The 18,803-nt window shown below is 38.7% G+C and overlaps 1 protein-coding gene across 1 annotated transcript in view; it reads right to left on the bottom strand.

The window, feature by feature from the left end:
* EDNRA (endothelin receptor type A) overlaps positions 1 to 18,803 on the bottom strand; it is a 48,172-nt gene that overhangs the window by 9,172 nt on the left and 20,197 nt on the right. The window contains exons 3-4 of the mRNA XM_033135015.1: positions 9,858 to 9,985; positions 2,462 to 2,660 (exon numbers count right to left, since the gene is read on the bottom strand). Coding sequence (XP_032990906.1) covers positions 2,462 to 2,660; positions 9,858 to 9,985 — 327 coding nt within the window. The remainder of the gene's footprint in view (positions 1 to 2,461; positions 2,661 to 9,857; positions 9,986 to 18,803) is intronic.

Raw genomic sequence — 18,803 nt, 5'->3', positions numbered from 1 at the left:
TACCCTATAAAAATGGAAACTGGAAAATTATATCCAAATTCTTCCTCCCACTAAATTAATCACCAACTTGGGAAGAAATGTTTTTCCTTTCCTTAGTCTGTTTCTCTAGACTGTTTATTTACTAAGGATAATGCAGCCTCCTGTGATATCTCTGTTCCCACAGTGAAAACTAATCATGCTGCTCTGTGAAAAACTGGACGGTTTCTGAATATAGAAAGAGGCCCAGTTGGCTACATTTATAGCATGTCTATTAAAATAATCTATAAATGGTTCCTGAGGAAAGAAAAGTTCTGGGCAAAGGTTTTTAACTATTTTTATGCCATAGACCCCTTTGGAAATCTGGCGAAGACTGTAATCCTTTCTGAGAACAATACTTTTCCATGTATAATAAAATATGTAAGATTATAATAGAAACCAGTTAATAGAAACAGCATCAAAATATTAAAAATGAAATTATAATACCGCAATATAGGTGTTTATTAACAAATTAAATGACAAATCTAATGATGGTTCTAATACCTATCAGAATGTTGAAGCAATGATGAGCATACATGATATTTCAAGATTATACAACTATTACTTGGTGTGAAAATGTCTGTTATTTCCATTAGTGAAAAACATCATGGTACTGTTAAACACTATTGTGGTTTGCTGCCTACATTCCTAATAGAAGGAAACGATAAATTTCAGTTAGAAGTTAGTGAAAATACAGATGTAATTGATTTTCCACTCAAATTCATGGACCCCTGAATTTTATCCTCAGGTCAAGTACAAATTCCCGAAAGAGTTGCTTTATTCAGATCTGTTTATACAAATATTTCCCTGTTCACCCCACACTGTGGAAAGATTTCAGTACTGAACTTGAAAAACAGTCAACAACAATAACAAAACGGAAGGACTCTCTTTTTGTTTAAGTGCAGCACAAACCCTGCTTTAAGCCCCCTCTTCAGTTTGTACCCCCTCGTCCAGGTGCATGCTGGCTGGTGTGAACACCAAGCAGCTGCAGAGGGTCTGGAAGCTGACCCCTGAGGGGCGTGGGTGGAGTGCCCTGCCCCCTCCACGGCAGAGGCCTGTAGAGAAAAGGGGTCACACATTTTTTTTGAACTGATGTCATCAGCCAAGGTATGGAGGGGCCTCCCTCCAGTTCACCTTAGAGCAAAGTTGAGGAGGAAAGAATGGAACAAAGAGGGGGAATAAAATTAGGAAAAAAAACAAGAAAGAAAGGAGAAGAAAGAGCACCCTAAATGTAAAAAAAAATGATGAGTTCAAACTCCGACCCTTTACTGCCACCCTCTAGGCTCCCGCTGCCTGAAGGGCAGCCACCCTTTGCTTGACCTCTCTATACAGGAGACTCAGTCACTGTGAACTATCCCACGTCCAGCTCTAGTGATTAATAATCTCCTTCTTCTATGGAGCCTCTGCTCTCTAATGGTTTGTTAGAAATATTTCTTTTTTTCTTTTTCTTTTCTAGTCAGAAGTATTTCGATTGCTTATTTACACAGCCCAAATTCTGATAACCTCCTATTGACTAGTTTGTTTTTCACCGTGGAGATTCAACTTAATAAAAAAGTCAGCAGATAAGCAGAAGACCTTAATTTTAAGGTTGTCAGTTTGGCAGCTTTCCTGAGTAATTTTAATTTTAAAACAAGAAATCTAAGCAGAATAACTGGTCAACTGTAAAACCACTAATTTTATGAATTTTCTAAGTTAGGAAAACATACCTTGAGATGTCTGTAAGTGATTAAATGTGGAATCTGAGCTGCATGAAACTTAGATCAAAGCACTAAATTATGCTGATTTAGGAGAAATAGTTATGCTTTGGCTTTCTCCCTCAGTTCACATTTGACTAGTTTTGCAAAGGAAATATGCATTTTAAACATGCTTCCCAATACACTCAGTTATGTGATTAAGCTTTTGAGAGAAACATTAGTGTGGTCAGGTGTATTAAATAACAACTGAATTTGTTAAACCGAACACTTTTTAAAAAATCTCTTCAAATTTATATTTGTTTATTACACATAGATCTGTACTAATATACGTACATGTAAATATGACTTCCTATTTTGAGTTAGTAAATCTATCTTTTAAAAAATGTTTGAGCAACATGCGTTTCCCAAAGTAACATAAAATAAGTATCAGCATGTCTGTCAGATGGAAATCGTTGTGCTGTATTCCTCATTATAAAAACAAATAGTACTTTACACATACACCTCTGTCTCTTTTTCTTAGTAAATTATTTCAGAATTCTGAGTTGTTTGGTGCCAAACAACAGTTTTGTCTATAGTTGTGCTACAGTACAAGAGTAAAAACACAATAGTTCTATTGTGCGAAACTCTGGTTTAACATCTTTTTTTTCCCCATGCAACTGAAGAATATTTGACTGAGCCAGCAGAATTAAACCACACTGGGCACTGTAGAGGCATCAACAAGTCTTGGTTCATTCCCTGGAAACGATGCCTACCTGCATGAACTTGGACGTGGCATTGAGCATACAGGTTTTGTGCTGTTCACCCTTGTATTCAAAGGGCACCATGACGAAGCCAATTGCTTCAGGGATGGCCAGGATGAAAGAAAGGATCCAGATGGAGACAATCTCGATGGCAGTGATCAAAGGAATCCCAATTCCCTGAACACGACTCCAGGAGGCAACTGCTCTGTACCTGAACAAACAAACAAACAAACACACACAAATAAAGAAACAAAAAAACCAGGGGGGCAATGGAACGAAGTTGTTAGGAAATTTTAAGTCACTTCAATTAAAAATGTCTAAATGCTGGAAAACTCCTCCCTTCAGCTTTTTAGGAACTTTCTGTGAGTCCTGGTGTGAAAAACAAGTGCGGCCATGAAGAGGCCCACCCACTTGGAAATCAATTGCCTGGCAGGTCTGAGTCTGAGCTCTTCATTTGGGGTCCAGCAAAATCATGTGAGAGTTTAGAAGGTGGCAGCATCAGATAGGTGTGTCTATGTTTTTTAAGCTGGGGGAAAAGTTGGATGATGGAAAGTATAGTGAAAGCTGTTGTTCCTTGTTATGGTAATATCTTATTCCTCTTTATATATTAAAAAAACTTGAAATTTATCTATGAAGTAGATTTAGATATCCTTAAATGAGTAGTGACCATAGATGTTCCATCATTTTCTCTCTTCTTCTAACCTCAAAACATGAGCACATTGGGCTTGTACCCAGTGACAGTTTTAGTAAATTAGTATTTCTGATAAATGTCAAAGAATGACTATCTCTCCCATTATGGTCCCGTGCTAAAGTATCTCAAAATGAGTTCAAGATACCTTGATTTCTAATCTTTAGGGTTTATAGTATAATAGAAAAGAATGGTTCATACAAAAGTATAGAATATAAATGTTACTGAACATTTATATCAATTGTATCAATTAAAAAACAATTAGCATTGAGACATTGTGTTTACCTTATTTCTTACTTTAATGTTTTGGTGAAAATAATCACATTTAAATGTTAAGTCAAAAGAATGTTTGGTTTCAGAAACTCTGCTCTTTGACCTGATGTGATGGTCTGTCGCTAACTACTTTTAGACTTACTATTAAGAAGGGACCTGGGATGTAGTATGGTACTTTTGTGGCTTCATTCTTGAAATTTTTGTTGCCGTTGTAATGGAAAGGAAACATTCTCTTTTTATAGCTTCATTTGATCATGCCAGAAGAAGGCTGTAAAACAGACCAAGGCATTGGAGACAGGTGCACATGGGTTCACAGGACATGTGACATCACATGGAAGATTATTCAGCAAAGCCAAGGCAGTTTACGAGCTACTCATATCCACCAATATGAGCCCCTATCACTTATATTTAGTGTTCTGTCTCAGTACATCTTCAAGGTACATCTGGGAAAATAGAGCCTCCAGGAGTTATGCTCTCTTGTTCTTCACTGTAGATTAGAACCTCTAGTTTTGGTATGCGTGATGATGCCACACGGCTTATATACAGAACAATTGACTGGAGAAATGTTTTGCAAAAGATTTTTAGGGTAAATAAGATTGGTGTACAATAAGATTCTCTAAAGGAGCCCAGATATTACTACAGAATGGAATAAAATACAGCTATGCAAACAGAAAACCCTTTTACAATATGGCCAACACTGCATTTTAAAATTTATGGTTATTTCCAGTGGGATAAAGACTGCTATTTATTTTGCTTTCCATTTCTGTTTACTTTTCTTTGTTGCCTTGTTAGACTGGCAGCCTGATGTTCAGTAAAAGCTAAAAGGAATGGAGACTGGATGTCTGTATCCCGAGGCCGTCATTGAGTTATATCTATTTCTTCTCCTCTCCTCTTAGATCAGTTATCAGGGAAGGTGATTTAAATAAAAGCACTTTATCTCCTACGGGAGTGAGAAATCCAGATTTCTTAGGCAGTATTGGGGGTAGAAACTGGTTTAATAAAGAAAATGTGGTAAACGTGTTCTGACGATGAATATATTCACAGTCCAGCTTCATTATATGATGTGCTAGCAGTTCCCAGAATATTATGTCTATAATCCAGTGTAAATTGAACATTTAAAAATAAATAGAAGTATTTTCAGAGTCCAGTTTAGCAAATGATTCGTAAGCAGTCTGCTCCTTCTGAACCCACAAAACTGAGAATTAGAATATTTCCTTTTGTAATCACACTGATCTTGATAAAATCTCCACAAGATAACAACCATAAGAGCATTTAGAAGCAATCGTTTGTGAGGATGAAGGTGGTGAAAGGTATGGAAAATAAGAAGTACTGGATGTTCCAAAAATGATTTTTATGGTGTATAACAACACAACACACATATACGCGAATATGTTCTCCTTACTAGGTGTGATGATAAATAGCCTTCAGTCTAGTCAGTGTGTGTGTGTGTGTGTGTGTGTATTTGTATTTATATTTATGTTTACATTTATATTTATATATGATATCTGCCCTTGCCATAGAAAATCTGCAAGTGTATATCTAGCCCCTCATAACTGATATTCCAGAAATAATCCCTCCTCATTGAAATGCTTTCTTCACTTGGCTTCCTCTTCATTCTCCTGGATTTCCTCCTGCTTTACTGGCCACTCCTTCTTATTTCCTTGGCTGGATCCTGCCCACTCCCCTTCGTGATCCCATCCAGTCTCATGGATTTAGTATCATTTAAACTATCTATATACTGATAATTAATTATCAAATTCGTAACTCTAGCCTAGAACCTCTCCTTTAACTCAAGCCTTGTATATCCAACTGCCTAATTGAGATCTCTATTTGGATATCTAATATGCATTTAAACTCACCCAAACCATACTCCTGGTCTCCTTCCTTGATCCCAAAGCTGCCCTCTCTCCAGCCTTTACTATCTCAGGCCACAACTTTGAAGTTAGCTCTCACTCCCTTTTTTCTCTCCCACCATACAACCAAGTCTTCAGCAAACTCTGTAACCTCTTCCTTCATGATAAATGCAAATGCAACCATGTGTCACCATCTCACCTGTTATCATCCTGCCTGGATCATTGCAATAGCTTCCTACCTGGTCTCCCTACATCCACTTTGCCCCACTGCAATCTACCCTGAACACAGAAACCATTGTGAGCGTGTGAAAACATAAATCAGTCATATCGCCCCTCTGCCCAAATCCCCCAGTGGTTTCCCACCCTAATGGGAAAGCCTACCGGGATCCTCAAAGCTGCTTCTCCTCTTCTTTACTCAATTGTGTCTTGTCAGAGGCCTTCCCCGAGCACCCTATTTAAAACGGTCAGTTTCCACTACAAATTTAACCTGTCCTGCTCACCCTGATTTATTTTTCTCCGTAACGCTTACTACCATGTGACCAACCAAATATTTTATTTACGTCCTTTGTTTATTGTCTATGTCCACCCCTCCCTTTAAAACATAGGCTCCATAGGGCAGACAGTTTGTATGTCGGTCACAATATTTAGACCAACTGGTGCCAAATTAACATCTGTTGAATTGAGCATCTTTGTTTCCTTACCATGCGTTTGTCTTTATTGGCCCAAGACAACAGCACATGACATTCTGAGCATTTTCTTATTTTTCAAGCCAGCCATGAATTAGACAACAGATAAAGAGCTAATACTTTTAGAATCCTGCAACCAAATAAATTAAAAACCAGGAGGGGCCTTTGGGGGGATCTTTTTCCCCTTTGTGTTCCCGTTGGGAGCCTGAGGACAGGTGTGTTGCCACATCCTCTGCCCGATGTCCAGTGAAATTGGGGAGCCTGGAGCGGGCTCTGGTCTGCCAACTCCCAGGGGAGTCTTCCCCATGCCATCACCTTATTTATACAAAATAAAAGTGTAAATTACATGTTACATTTATGTAAAAATGTTTGTTTATAGACATACTGTCTATTTCTATAAGTAGATTTTTACATGTTTTCAAGGCCAGAGGCATTTAATGCATGTTTTTGAATTTAAGGTATGGTTTGGGATGGTCATTAAAATTTTTAAAAATTTGTTATTGAATGTGCTGTAAAACAGTATAAAATAAAACAAATTCTAAAGATACTACTTCAACAAACCTTTTTTTATTTCTTCTCACTCTTTGTTCATTTCTATTCTCTAAAGATGGTTTGAATATATATTATAATCATATCAGTTACAATTTTATTTTTAGCTTTATTCAACTTTTCATTGTAAAAATAGTCTCATGTTTCTACAGAGGCATGGCATTTATTAATTTAATGGCTACAAAGTCTAACAGGATATTTATACAATTTACTTAAATCTTTCTCCTATGATCATATTTCTAGTGTTTCAAGGGTGTGAATAACACACCTACAAATATGTTTATACATATAGTTTTCTTCTCTTTTTGAACAGTTTTCCTGGATTCATTATCTTGAGTGGGATTACTGAATTAAGGGAATGAAAAGGTAACAGAATTACCTCAAAAAAAGTGCCTACCAAGTGGGTCTCAATGCTTCCTACTTTACAATTTATTACTTTTCCTTCACTTTTGCTACTTCCATAAGGCAAAGTGGCACTTCTGTCTTCACCTCTGCACATCTTTGATTCACAGCAAGCCTGACTATTTGTAATATGTGTTTATCATTTATGTCTCATGTGCTAGACAAACCAACTACCATAGAGAGCTTTGGCGGCAAAATACTAGCAGGGAGAATTTTAAAAGAAACGAGGTGTGGTGTATGAAAAGATAGCTGTGAATACTATGACATTTCTTCAACTGAGTCCCTCAGCCGGGTGTACCTGGAATTATGCTTTGCCAGTTTCAGGCCTGGCCTCAAAGCAGAGCAGCAAGGGCCCACTTGGAGCCCTGAGCCTGCTGGACAGAATGTGTTAAGAGAACTTTGACTACATGGAGAGGGAGATGGGCTCTGTTAGGTCAAATTTCCAGCTGCTCTTGCCAACAAGACAGTCATGTGAGTCTTGGACCCATGAGACAAGTTCAGCCTCTACCTGAAATCCACCAAGAGACCCCAGTCCCAGTGACAAAGACAAGAACTGTCCAAATTCTTGCCCCACGACATGGTGAGATATTAATAAAATGGTGGTTGTTTTAAACTGCTAAGTTTTGGGGTAGTTTGCTATCAAAGAAAAATGAGCTAGCAAAATTAACCAGTTGTCTGACTTGGATCATAGAATTAAGATTAAAAAAGTGAATAACTATGTGTAATCGAGAACAGACCCCAGAATGAGATCCCAAGTTGCTCTATAGCCAGTGTTTGACTTTGTCTCTGTCCAGTTGTGGAATTAAATGTGAATGATTCATTCACCCTATTGTCTAGGATGAAAGCTTTTGAAGTAGAAATGTCAAAATAGATTCCGTACAGACAGGTCCCAAAGCTGAAGGTCAATGTCAATGAAATGTAAAAATAATAAAGGACCCAGGGAACAAAGAAGAATGAGTTTATTACCAAGGAAAGCCCTGGATTAAGGCACATTTCTGTGGGAGTAGAATTTTAAAATGGTTTATCTCCTTGATATAGAATTGAGACCAACTCTTAATAAAATAGATGCTTGAATTATTTTCTTTAAACCAAGAGCGTTTCATTTGATACACCACTGATAATTTGTGGTTGATCATTCAGCTCATTTGTCTCCATGCATGGGGGTGCTATGGGTGAGGTGAACCTATACCAGAAATTGGAATCTACGATCTAAATCCTAAATCCCTCTATTCTCCCCCTTCTCATCTTCCCCAGGACACCCTCCTACCCCATAGTGAGAGTTCTACTGGGGAGATTAAGCTCAGAAAGATGGTCCTCTGAGATTCCCCTCAGGAAAGAAGAATGTGAGCTAGAGAAGGAATAGAGGGTTTTCATGATTTAGGAATCCCATTGTCTGAATAATCCTTCATGTGTTTTATTCTCCCTGTTCCTTAGTCAATGTCTTCACAACCATGAAAACTGAAGGCCTTATTCTTGATGTCCATTATCATATGCTTCCTGCCCAAGTCTCTGTTGGACTAACTTATAAGTTATATTCCTCAACCTAAGGATAATTTATTATACAGCTTATCATTGAGGAGTAAGTGCCTTAAAATATTTTTTTATTAAGAAAAAGTTTATTAGATAGATTTATATGAAATCTATAAGGGACCATTATACCATGCCACATAATACGATAAAATTTACTGTAAATTTTGTAACAAGAAAATATATATACGGGAGTGAAAAGGTGCCTACGTTTCTCATCAAACCAAGCACATTCTTTCCTCTCTCTTGCCTTCTCTTTTCCTCAGTGCCTGTCTTCTCGGAGGAGGATACCTGGCTACCTTAGAAAAGACTCTGTTGTTTGTAGGAACCAGGCTTCTCTTCATTCTCCTGTTTGTCATTCTTGTTTGTTATCTGCTCTTCTTGTCTGGCTTTTGCTTTTGGTTACGTGATTCCTCAGAGGTGCAGTTTTCTTTCAGAATGCTGAGTAACTCCTAAAATTCGTTATCGTCTGGTTTTTACCTAAACTTTGGGACAAAGTTTAATTTTTTAATGAAATACTGTTTTCCCACGGTTGATGGTGCTTTTGTAAAACCCAGTAGGGGTGGAAGTAGCTCCGGGCTGGGCATGTAATGTCTGTATGTCTCCATTCACACAGACCTCTTTGCTCACGTCTCTGTGCCTGTATGTGGTGGTGTTTCAGAGCTGCCTAAGCATAGGGAATTAGGGTTCGTATATAATAAAGGTCATAGGCATGAGCTGTGCAAGTGACAAAACTAAAATATATAGATGCTATTAAGTAAGGAGCCAAATGGGTAACAGATAATAGAAGTAAATAAACTCGGAAAAGTTTTTCTGCTTATAGAAGAACGTTACAAAAACCCATCACTCCATCCCTAGATGTAACTACTAATAATATGAATCATTTTTCTGTCAAGGAATTTTATATTCATATACCTATTCATATAAATTATGTTTAACTTCCTTATCCATTTCCCTAATATGGGGCAATAAGTTTGCTTTCAACTTTTTGTTGTAAATTATCTTGTGAAGAACATCTTTGTGCATGAATTCTCTGTTCAAATTTTGGATTGTTTCCTTAGAACTAATCCCCAAAAATAGTAAGTACGGGGTCAGAAGGCAAAAGCATTTGTAGGATTTTATTTTCCAGAAGGGCTGTTCAAATCTCTACTCCCGTCAGATATTGAGAAACATGCTTTTTAATTAATGAAGGGTGCCAAATAAACATAATTGGCAAAATGTTCTAGATAGAAATTGCCTGAGCCAAAGATGGCTAATAATCAGCAAATATGTAAAGCAAATTATCAACAGAACAAGACTGTTAATATTTTAATTTACTTAAAACTACAACTGTCCTGGGTACCAACTCTCAAGGCTCCTTGACTTCCTTTCTTTATGACAAAAATGATTTTCTAAATCCAACAAAAGAGAAAGGGAAAGAACCACGTTACCTGTCAACGCTGAGAGCACAGAGATTGAGGACAGTGATCCCCACTGAGGACTTCTGCAAAAATGGGAACAGCTTGCAAAGAAATACGCCAAAATCATTGTGATCAAAAGGCCAGCGCCCAGCCAGCAGCTGAAAAAAGGAGACACTGTGGTAAGAAATGGCAGAGCTGGTGTGAAATACATGGATACACATTTCTAATTATCTTCCAGTCATCTAAATTTTATTACCCATCATGTTTTGCAGTTAGCATGGTGGTAATATTCTTACTCTTATTATTTTTATATTGTAAAGCCTCAGCAATTTGGGACGATATGGAAAATGATAAATAAATATAACAACAGAAGACACAAACCTTGATCTTATATGGAGTAGTCATACCACCTACTTTTCAAAGAGTAGCAAAAGTGTGGGGTTTGGGTGACAGCTTAACAGAGAAGTAGGCAGTCATCTCTTATTAATTCTTGCTAAACCAAGAGTAAAGCAAATCATTTTTAACCAGTGGCATTAGAAGGTTGTATTATCTCTTGGCAAGCAGCCAAAGTTCTGAATGCAAGGTCATGGATCTGGAGAATACTAGGGGAAATGAAATGGTTTAGGATGTACTGGCTTTGTCAACTTGTTAGCACCTAAAGCCATTTTGAACTTACCTTTTCCTCTGTGCTTAAGTAGGTGTGTCATAAGTGACCTTTATTTGGACTCAAACTTCCCTTTATCATACAGAAAAATGTGGTTACTGTGATCTGTTTGTAGCTTTTGAGGAAAACCTATTCTTCCACGTTGACAACTGAAAATCTTTGTTGGTAGGAAAGGACAGACACCCTCTAGTGGCTGTGGTAAGTAGCAAGAACATCAAGTTCCTTGAGAGTTGCTCGTATTTTAAGGTATTCTACTAGGAGCAGAATAGTTCAGCTGCTTAAACGGGGAAGGCTTAAAACTTAAAATGGCATCATATATCTCTGCCGAATATATGATGCCATTTCAAGAGTAAAAATGGTACTGATTTCCTTTGTCAATTTTGCTTAGTGACTCAGAATTTAAACTTACTCCGTTCAATAGGAAACACTATCCTACAAAACAAGCGTCTTTTTTTTTTCCTTTTTGTTTTGCAAAGTACCTATTGCCATAGTAATTCTCAGTTGAGCTTTGAATTCCTGTAATACCATTTCTAAAAAATTGTGTGAGGTTTAATTTCATGGTAAATGCGGTCATTAACGTAAGTCCATTGAAAGAGGGGGGGAAACCAGTACCCCATAGATACAAAGTCAGAACCTACGCATTTTGAGAATCTAGTAACATAAGACCCTCTACTTTTATGGCTAAGACCCTGTAGGACTTAATTTCAGAAGTTTTCTTTAGTTTTCAAACCTAGTTTCCTTCTGAATAGTTTTCTAAAAAGACAATTTCCTCCAATCCATTCTTGCCTCCGGTCTCTTCTTCCTCTTCCTCTAACTAGTCCTGGTGGGTGTCTTCTCAGAATTTCCACATAAACTTTTGTCCAAGGACAGCTGATGGGTTTTTCACAGATATACTGCCCTTAACTCTGACAGTTTTCATGAAGCTGACAAACAATTATACCATTACTGATTGCTGGTTATTAATGCTTTGTGCAAGTAGGGCCATAAAACACTAATTCTCGGATGAATCACCCCCATAAACAAAAGAAAACCTGAAAATTACTTTTTATAGGATTGGAGTTTAGTGTTTTGTCCCAGAATTGTAATTCTCCACTAAAGACAACAGAGATGTAATTAAAATGTGTAGGAGTTGTTATAGGATATGCTTTGGGAGAGTTGAACTGTTATGGTTGGTTCACTCCCAGACACAGAGGATCCTAACATCCATGGGGATGGATTTCACAATGCACACGTCCAACAATGAGGAAAAGAAAAAAGGAAAAGGACATTTCTTGCTCAACAAGGGAGACTCTGAAATTCTCTGAAAGTGTAAGTGACAAGTGCTAAGAAACATGATCCAGAAAAACCCACAACTGGGATGATTGTTTCAGGCTTTTTCAATCTCAATGGAATTCCCTTCCCTCCCTCCCTTTTCCACACTTGCTTAAACTTTTAATTAGGGTTAGGTGTAAAAGGAAGGACTGAAGGGAAGGATACCACGGTATCGGTGGGTACCCAAATGACCATAGAATTATCTTTCTTTGACACAAATATATGTTTTCTTATCTTTGTTGTTATTTTTCTTTTCCCCAGGAGTGAGCATTGATTCTTGTTGGGACTTACAGACAAAGGGGAATGAGAGAAATCATGGGAGGAAATATTTAGGTACCATCACAGTGTACACTTCGCTAATCCATATCCACTTCATTCTAAAAGATGTGTGGACAGTAACTGTCCCCAAGGAGCCAGGGAAATTCAGCTCCTGCCAGGAGGCATCTTCTCTTTCGTGTTAAAGGTGGCTTCTTCCAAGAAGCCCTCATTCGCTACCCAATCTCAGGTAGGACCTGCTTGTTCATGTCTTTTATGGAAGCAATGCTGGAGTAATCTTACGTTTAAAGTCTCCTTTCAACTCACTCTGTTTTAGCAATAAAACATACACAAAAGAAAGGGGGCATCAAAGAGGCTTAGAGTGTAGCTCACCCATTTTTCTCTTAGATTACTGGGGATGCATCCTTTCTTTTATATACTAGCGTTTAAAATTGGAAATACAATATTTAAAATGGTAAAAAAGTAAGCTGTATAAAAAAATAAAGTCTCCGTTCCAATCAAGTCCCCTAAACTTCCCGTTCAAAGGCAACCACTGTTACTTGTTAATTGTGTTTTCTTCCAGAAAATTCTTATGTACATAAAAGCATATGCCCTCCCCCCTTTAAAAAAAAAAAAGCAAGTGGAACCATATGGAAATAATACCTATTAACAGTCTTTGATGATTTTTTTTTTTTTTCACTAGAGTACTTTTCTGGGAAGCAGTTCTATTGCATAATGGAAAGGTTTTGATTTATCAAAGCACATCAATGAACAATGAAACAATTGGGCTAGGATAGAAAAAGATAAGTAACTGCTTAAGGTAAATCCAGACCATGGCAAAAGAACTCATTGATTTCACTAATGTGAATAAGCTACTATCAATTCAATGAAAGAAAAACCAAATTAATCTGACAAACTAACAAGTTGGATTGGTTCACAGGATTAACCTGACACCTTGGAGAAGCCATAGCTTATTTTTGCCATGAAAGGGTCTGTGCTATTGCATAACCCTCATGTTTATAATTTCTGAGCACATTACACAGTACCTAGCACAGAGTAGGTGTTGAATGAATGAATGATTTCAAATCACTAATTCAGGATATTTTCATATCTTGAGATTACATAGTACCAATTTTGCCCTGAAAGCACATTCATTTTGTAATTCGCTTTCTTTTTAAAAGTTGTTTCTTAGTATCTCACAGTAGTATTTCAACTCTTAATGTTGAAAGAAACAATGTACCTACCAACTAGTGGTTTGAGGAAGTGGAAGAACACTGTCAAGTCCCAGGGTGAAGAGTGGCTGTCACAAACTCTTTGCTTGGCGACTTCTCACTTTGGGCTGGGCTGGGATTGCTCAGCCTGGTAAGGGCTGCAGAGCAGCACTTGGAGAAGGTGCCAATCCTCTGATTTAAATGAACACACGCCCTCCCCTTCTCCAGGGGATCCCAGAGGAACACCACAGAGCAATCATTGAGGCAGCAGAAGGCCGCCTGCTGAGCTCGGGGTTCACTGAAGGGCATGTGCCTTGGTTCTCGCCCAGGGGGTTTTTCACCAGTTGAAACAAGTCCCTGATCATCACAGAAAACTTAAAATACTGCTAACTGGCACAGACTACTGTAGAAATCCTGTATTTGTGTGGCTGATTTGGATTGTGTCAAAATCAGCATCACAAAATTGACAGGCTGCATTTTTTACCCTGTCAAAACAGATTTACTGAAGGACTTGTACCACATGATACACTGATAAGCACCCTATTTTCAGAACGATTAGATCGCAAAGTAGGATGTCCCTCCACTACTATATTTAGTACAAAGCAGTATCTACTTGGTTGGGATCTTTTAGATATGTGCCATGTACCTGTTTATCTGTTTTCTGGAACACACTCGACAACCAGAAAGTATGCAAAAATGTAAGGAGCCAAATGGTTGAGGTGACATACACATCCTAAAACTCACGTACTTTACTCAAGGGCAAACTGCCTGAGTCCTCACTGCAGGTAGATTTATTTTTACTTTGCACCCAACGCTATAAAAGTTAGCTTTTGTTGTTCTTTAGTCCATTGCACATCCAAAGGTGCTCATTAAATGAGAACCTTCCAGAGTGATAGTTCTCAGTCTCGACTGCACATTAGAATGATTTAGGGAGCTTTTAAAAGCCCCAGGGCCCAGGCCATCACCCTAGGCTAGTGCTTCTCATGTTGGTCCCCGAGGGGACACTTGGCAATGTTTAGAGACATTTTTGGTTATTGCAATTGAGTGGGGTGGGTGGGTGGGTGGGGAGGACTAGTAGCATCTAGTGGGTAGAGGCCATGGATGCTGCTAAACATCTTGCAATGCACAGGACAGCCTCCTTTCTATCCCCCCCAACCAATAATTATCCAGCCCAAAATGTCAGTAGTGCTGAGGTTGGAGACCATGTCACATACCAATTAAATTAGAATTTTGGGGGTTGAGACACCAGCCTCAGTAGTTTTTAAAGCTCCCAGGTGACTCCCATGGCTGAGAATCATTGCTTTCATGGGGTGATTCTCGAGCGCTAGCATCGTCAGAATCATCTAGAAGGCTCCTTAAACCGGATTGCTCAGCCCCACCCCCAGAGTTTCTGGTTGGGTGGGTCTGAGATGGAGCCTGAGAATTTGCATTTCTAACGAGTTCCCAAGCGATGCTGACACTGTTGGCCCACCTACCACACTTTGAGAACCACAGCTCTTGAGGTACCATGATTGGGAAAAAAGGTTGCTGACAGCCAGACAGTGCAGGAGGGGCAGACAAGAGTCTAAAACATTGATGTAAGAAATTTAAAAATTGCAGTATTTGGGGCCACGCCGCTAGCATCCCATCACCCTGTCACCCCACTAGTACCTAAGGCCATCAGTGTGTAGAGGTCGAGTTTAATCACAGGTGACCTAACTGGTATGCATAACCTTCATGTTGCCGTCGAACATCCCAGGACTCACCAGTGTGGCACCGCAAAATAAAGTTGCTTTCCCGCCTCAGTTCAACTTAGGTTGTGAACTTATAAGACTTAGGTTCATGTACAAGGTTTTCCTGTTACTGTGCGCTCATTGGTAAGCCACTTCTCGTTCCTGTATTTGTTAAGTGGGGTGGTTCTCATACCTGCTACAATGGTTGATGACCATTTGGGAGGCTCAAATGAGACAATGCTTAGGAAAGAATTCTGCAAACTGAATATGTACTACGCAAATGTTGGTTCTTTTGAACTGCTATGATTTGTAATTATAAACTGAAATGTACTATTTCACCCAACTTGAGGAAAAAAAGGATACTATAAATGAATTTACCCCTTTTTTATCCCTTCCAGATGTGAATATCCTCTGCTGTTTAATGTTATTACTTGGACATTGTTTTTCTAATCATCATGGCATCTTAATAATGGGATAAATAAAACCAGTGGCTCATTTTTGTGTGTGACTTTTCCCTCCACCCTGTCTGGTGAGGCTGAGGGATTCTCCTCCTCCCCTTCTCTCACCCCACCCATCCTAGACAGGAATGAGGGATTTATGACTACAGTCTGAAATCACTGAAAACCTCATAATACATAAAATGTTCTTTTCCTCTCAACATGAAATTTTGTAGAGTCCCTTGGAATTGTATATGATGGACTAGCTACCAGTCTTCAAAAGTGGGGTTCTGAGGTTTTCTTTCTTGCTGGACAATGGCTTGGGATGTAGAAGTTGGTACATTGTCAAATCAGTAGTAAACAAAAACATCTTCCGACAGCACAGACTGGGATCATTACAAAGGCCTGTGATACCCAGGACAGGCCTTTGTAATGAGAACATGCTCTCTGGCTGTTGCAAACCTCACATACAGTGAAATAAATCAATCACTTTGTGTGACCAAGAATGGATTTTGCTCTTCCATTATGCTTTAATTGTTTCAGGATTGAGGCAGAGCTTTCACAGAAATAAGTGAAATCAAGCCTGTGGCTTCTACCCTCGCCACACACTTTTCCCTTCAATAGGCTCCTCTTGCCTCCTGACCTGCTCAAGAGTTTGGAGCATATGACAAAAGCAGAGCAGAACAGGGACTCCATAAATGTTCTCAACTCTGGCACTAGGGGCCCTCTGTGCCCTGGGGAGATGGAGGAGCACTCCCTTTCATTCAAGCAAGAGGCCTGGCATAGCAGTTAAGTGTAGGCCCTGAAGCTTGACTCCCTGGGTCAGACTGAAGGCTCTGCTATGTTTCTGGCATGGTGACCTTGGCATGTCAGTCAACCTTGCTGCTTCTCAGCTTCCTCCTCTAGAAGACGGTAGCCATCTCGGAGGATGACTGTAGACAACAGAAGAGACAATCCATAGAAAGGGCTTAAGAGAAGTAAGTATCAGGAAATGTGAGCTAGTTGCATGGCCTATCATTTTCAGTCTCTACTTTTTGTCCTGTTTGCCAATGAGAGTGTGAAGGAGGATCACCCAGGCGTTGGGTGGTGGCAGAGCACAGAAGCATAAAAGACCCCATTCTCAAGGAAATTCCGACCTAGACGATGAACATAAATAACGGTTCCTAAAGAAGCTATACGCAACATTCTTTGGGAGTGCACCAGAAGGAGAGAGTGTGGCAGCTGGCAAAGGGACCAGGCTCTGGAACCCTCTGCTTTGTGCCTTGGCATGGCTTAGACAAGTTCACTGTCCTCCGTGAAAACAGGAGCTACAAAGAGAACCTATGCCAGGTGGGTGACGTGAGTCTGAAATGAACTAATTCACGTGAAGCACTTAGAACAGCACCTGGCCCATCACAGATTGTAAGTGTTAGTTCCTGTGTGAGAAGTTTTCGGAGGACCCACCTTTATTAATCTGCACTCAGTTTGGACAATATGTAATTGCTGCTACTGTTTGTTTGCTACCCATATCTCTCACTATTGGATATTCAGTGTCCCCGTTTTTGCTGAAGTCTTAATTTTTTTAGGATCTGAAAGACATAGATGTTAATAACAACCAGGTTGGGGGTGGGGGAGAAAAAACTTTTTAAAACCAGAGTTCCAAAGACTTGGAGGTTTTCTTCCTTAGAGCAATGATGATTCACCCAAGATGTGGGTTTATTATCCCCAATGGTCTCAGCCACTTAAAGGCTGGGAATGAAAAGAAATGTCTTTTTAATAATACTGTCTGCTATAAGGATGCCAACCTAGAGCGAGGGACTTGAGACTTCTACTTATTTTGCATAAAACCCAAGCGTCATTGGATGGAGACGATTTAGTGAAAGCAGAAAACTCAGAAGTGCTCAATATCAAAATTGCACAGATTACTGCCAAATATATATGTCAATACTTTAAGATTTAATTCATAATGAGAGAAGATTTATGTTGGAAAGGATGGATTCTGGCTTTTCCTGAATGGAGAAAAGATTTCACACATATGACCTGAGTGAAGCCTTATATTTTCTCAAAACAAAGTGCAAGCATAGTTAACTATGGAAAATGAGTGCTCTAACCGGCACACTCAATAAGGCCCAAAATTTATTGAAACAGTTTATTGTTTATTTTGATTGGCGGTCCTCATAGAAGTACATGCTAGTACTTATTTGAAAGAAACACACAGGCAAAAACAAAGCAGAACAAACCAAAACAAACCAGCATAGATCCCCACTGAAAGTTAGGTAGTAGCCCCCCAAACACCTTACCAGAAAGGTGGTAATAACTAGAAAAAAGGGACAACCAGTGGCATATTTGAAAGCATACAGCTTATTTAATGATTTAATGTATAAACTCTTAAGGACTGGAGTTAATTCTTCATTGTGAAGGATGTCATGTGGTCACAATTATCCTGTGTGTAGATGGAAACAATGACCCAACAAAGATACGGTATGCAGCATGAAGAAAATGATACCATATGTGTCGTTTGGGGGAAAAAAACTATTGTGTTATAGCAAATAAGATTGAAGTGGTTATGAATATTTAGTAACATAAATTCATTAGAAAATAAAACTTCACAATTTCCAGTAGCTGAGGCAGAAAGCGAAAAAGGAAGACACACTCAAGATGTCTGCGTTACCAGTCTATGATGCGTCACATAGAAATGAGGTGCATTTTAAAAATTCACCCATTACAGTTTTCGGAGCCCAACTGTCTTGTAGGGAAGTGCTATGTGTGGTCTAGAGAGTATTAAAAACCACAAAAGTTATATTTGATGTGAAGAGGGAAGGGTGGGACATACTGAAGGGGAAGTTAGAAATTCTGGCTTCCAGCTGTCGAAAGTCTTTGGGCCGTGGTTCACTCCTCTGCCAAATAAGAAATGCTGGGTTAGAACTAGATTACCTTTAAATTCTCTGCCAACTCTTAAATCGTATGATTTGTTTCACATCAGAGTTCAAGTGTGTAACTGATTTCTTTGAAACTATTATTAATTCCATTTAACCTAACTTCAATTCTTCCCTTCATCTTATACGATTAATTTCATTTTTCCCCATTTTTCTTTTATTCTTCCCATCATAGAGTATTTTAATTTCTCTTGCCTTTTTTTTTTTAAATTCTACCCCAAAAGATAAAGGATGTCAGAACCAGACTGAAGCCTTAAGACTATTTATTTTCTTTGAATGTATGAACAGTATTTTATTACTTTCCAGGGAAAAAGCTAAACCATATAGTAAATTTGCCCAGTGACCTATAAGCAGCATATTGTAAATATAATCCTAACTATATGTAAAACGCAGGAAAAAAAAATTGGTAAGTGGCTATTTTAAGCTTCCAGTTAAGGGGCTATTATAAATAATGTAAAATTACAGCTTTTA

This window comes from Rhinolophus ferrumequinum, chromosome 18 (genome assembly GCF_004115265.2).
Source record: "Rhinolophus ferrumequinum isolate MPI-CBG mRhiFer1 chromosome 18, mRhiFer1_v1.p, whole genome shotgun sequence".
Classification (NCBI taxonomy): Eukaryota; Metazoa; Chordata; class Mammalia; order Chiroptera; family Rhinolophidae; genus Rhinolophus; species Rhinolophus ferrumequinum.
This window is presented reverse-complemented; position numbering and strand designations above follow the sequence as displayed.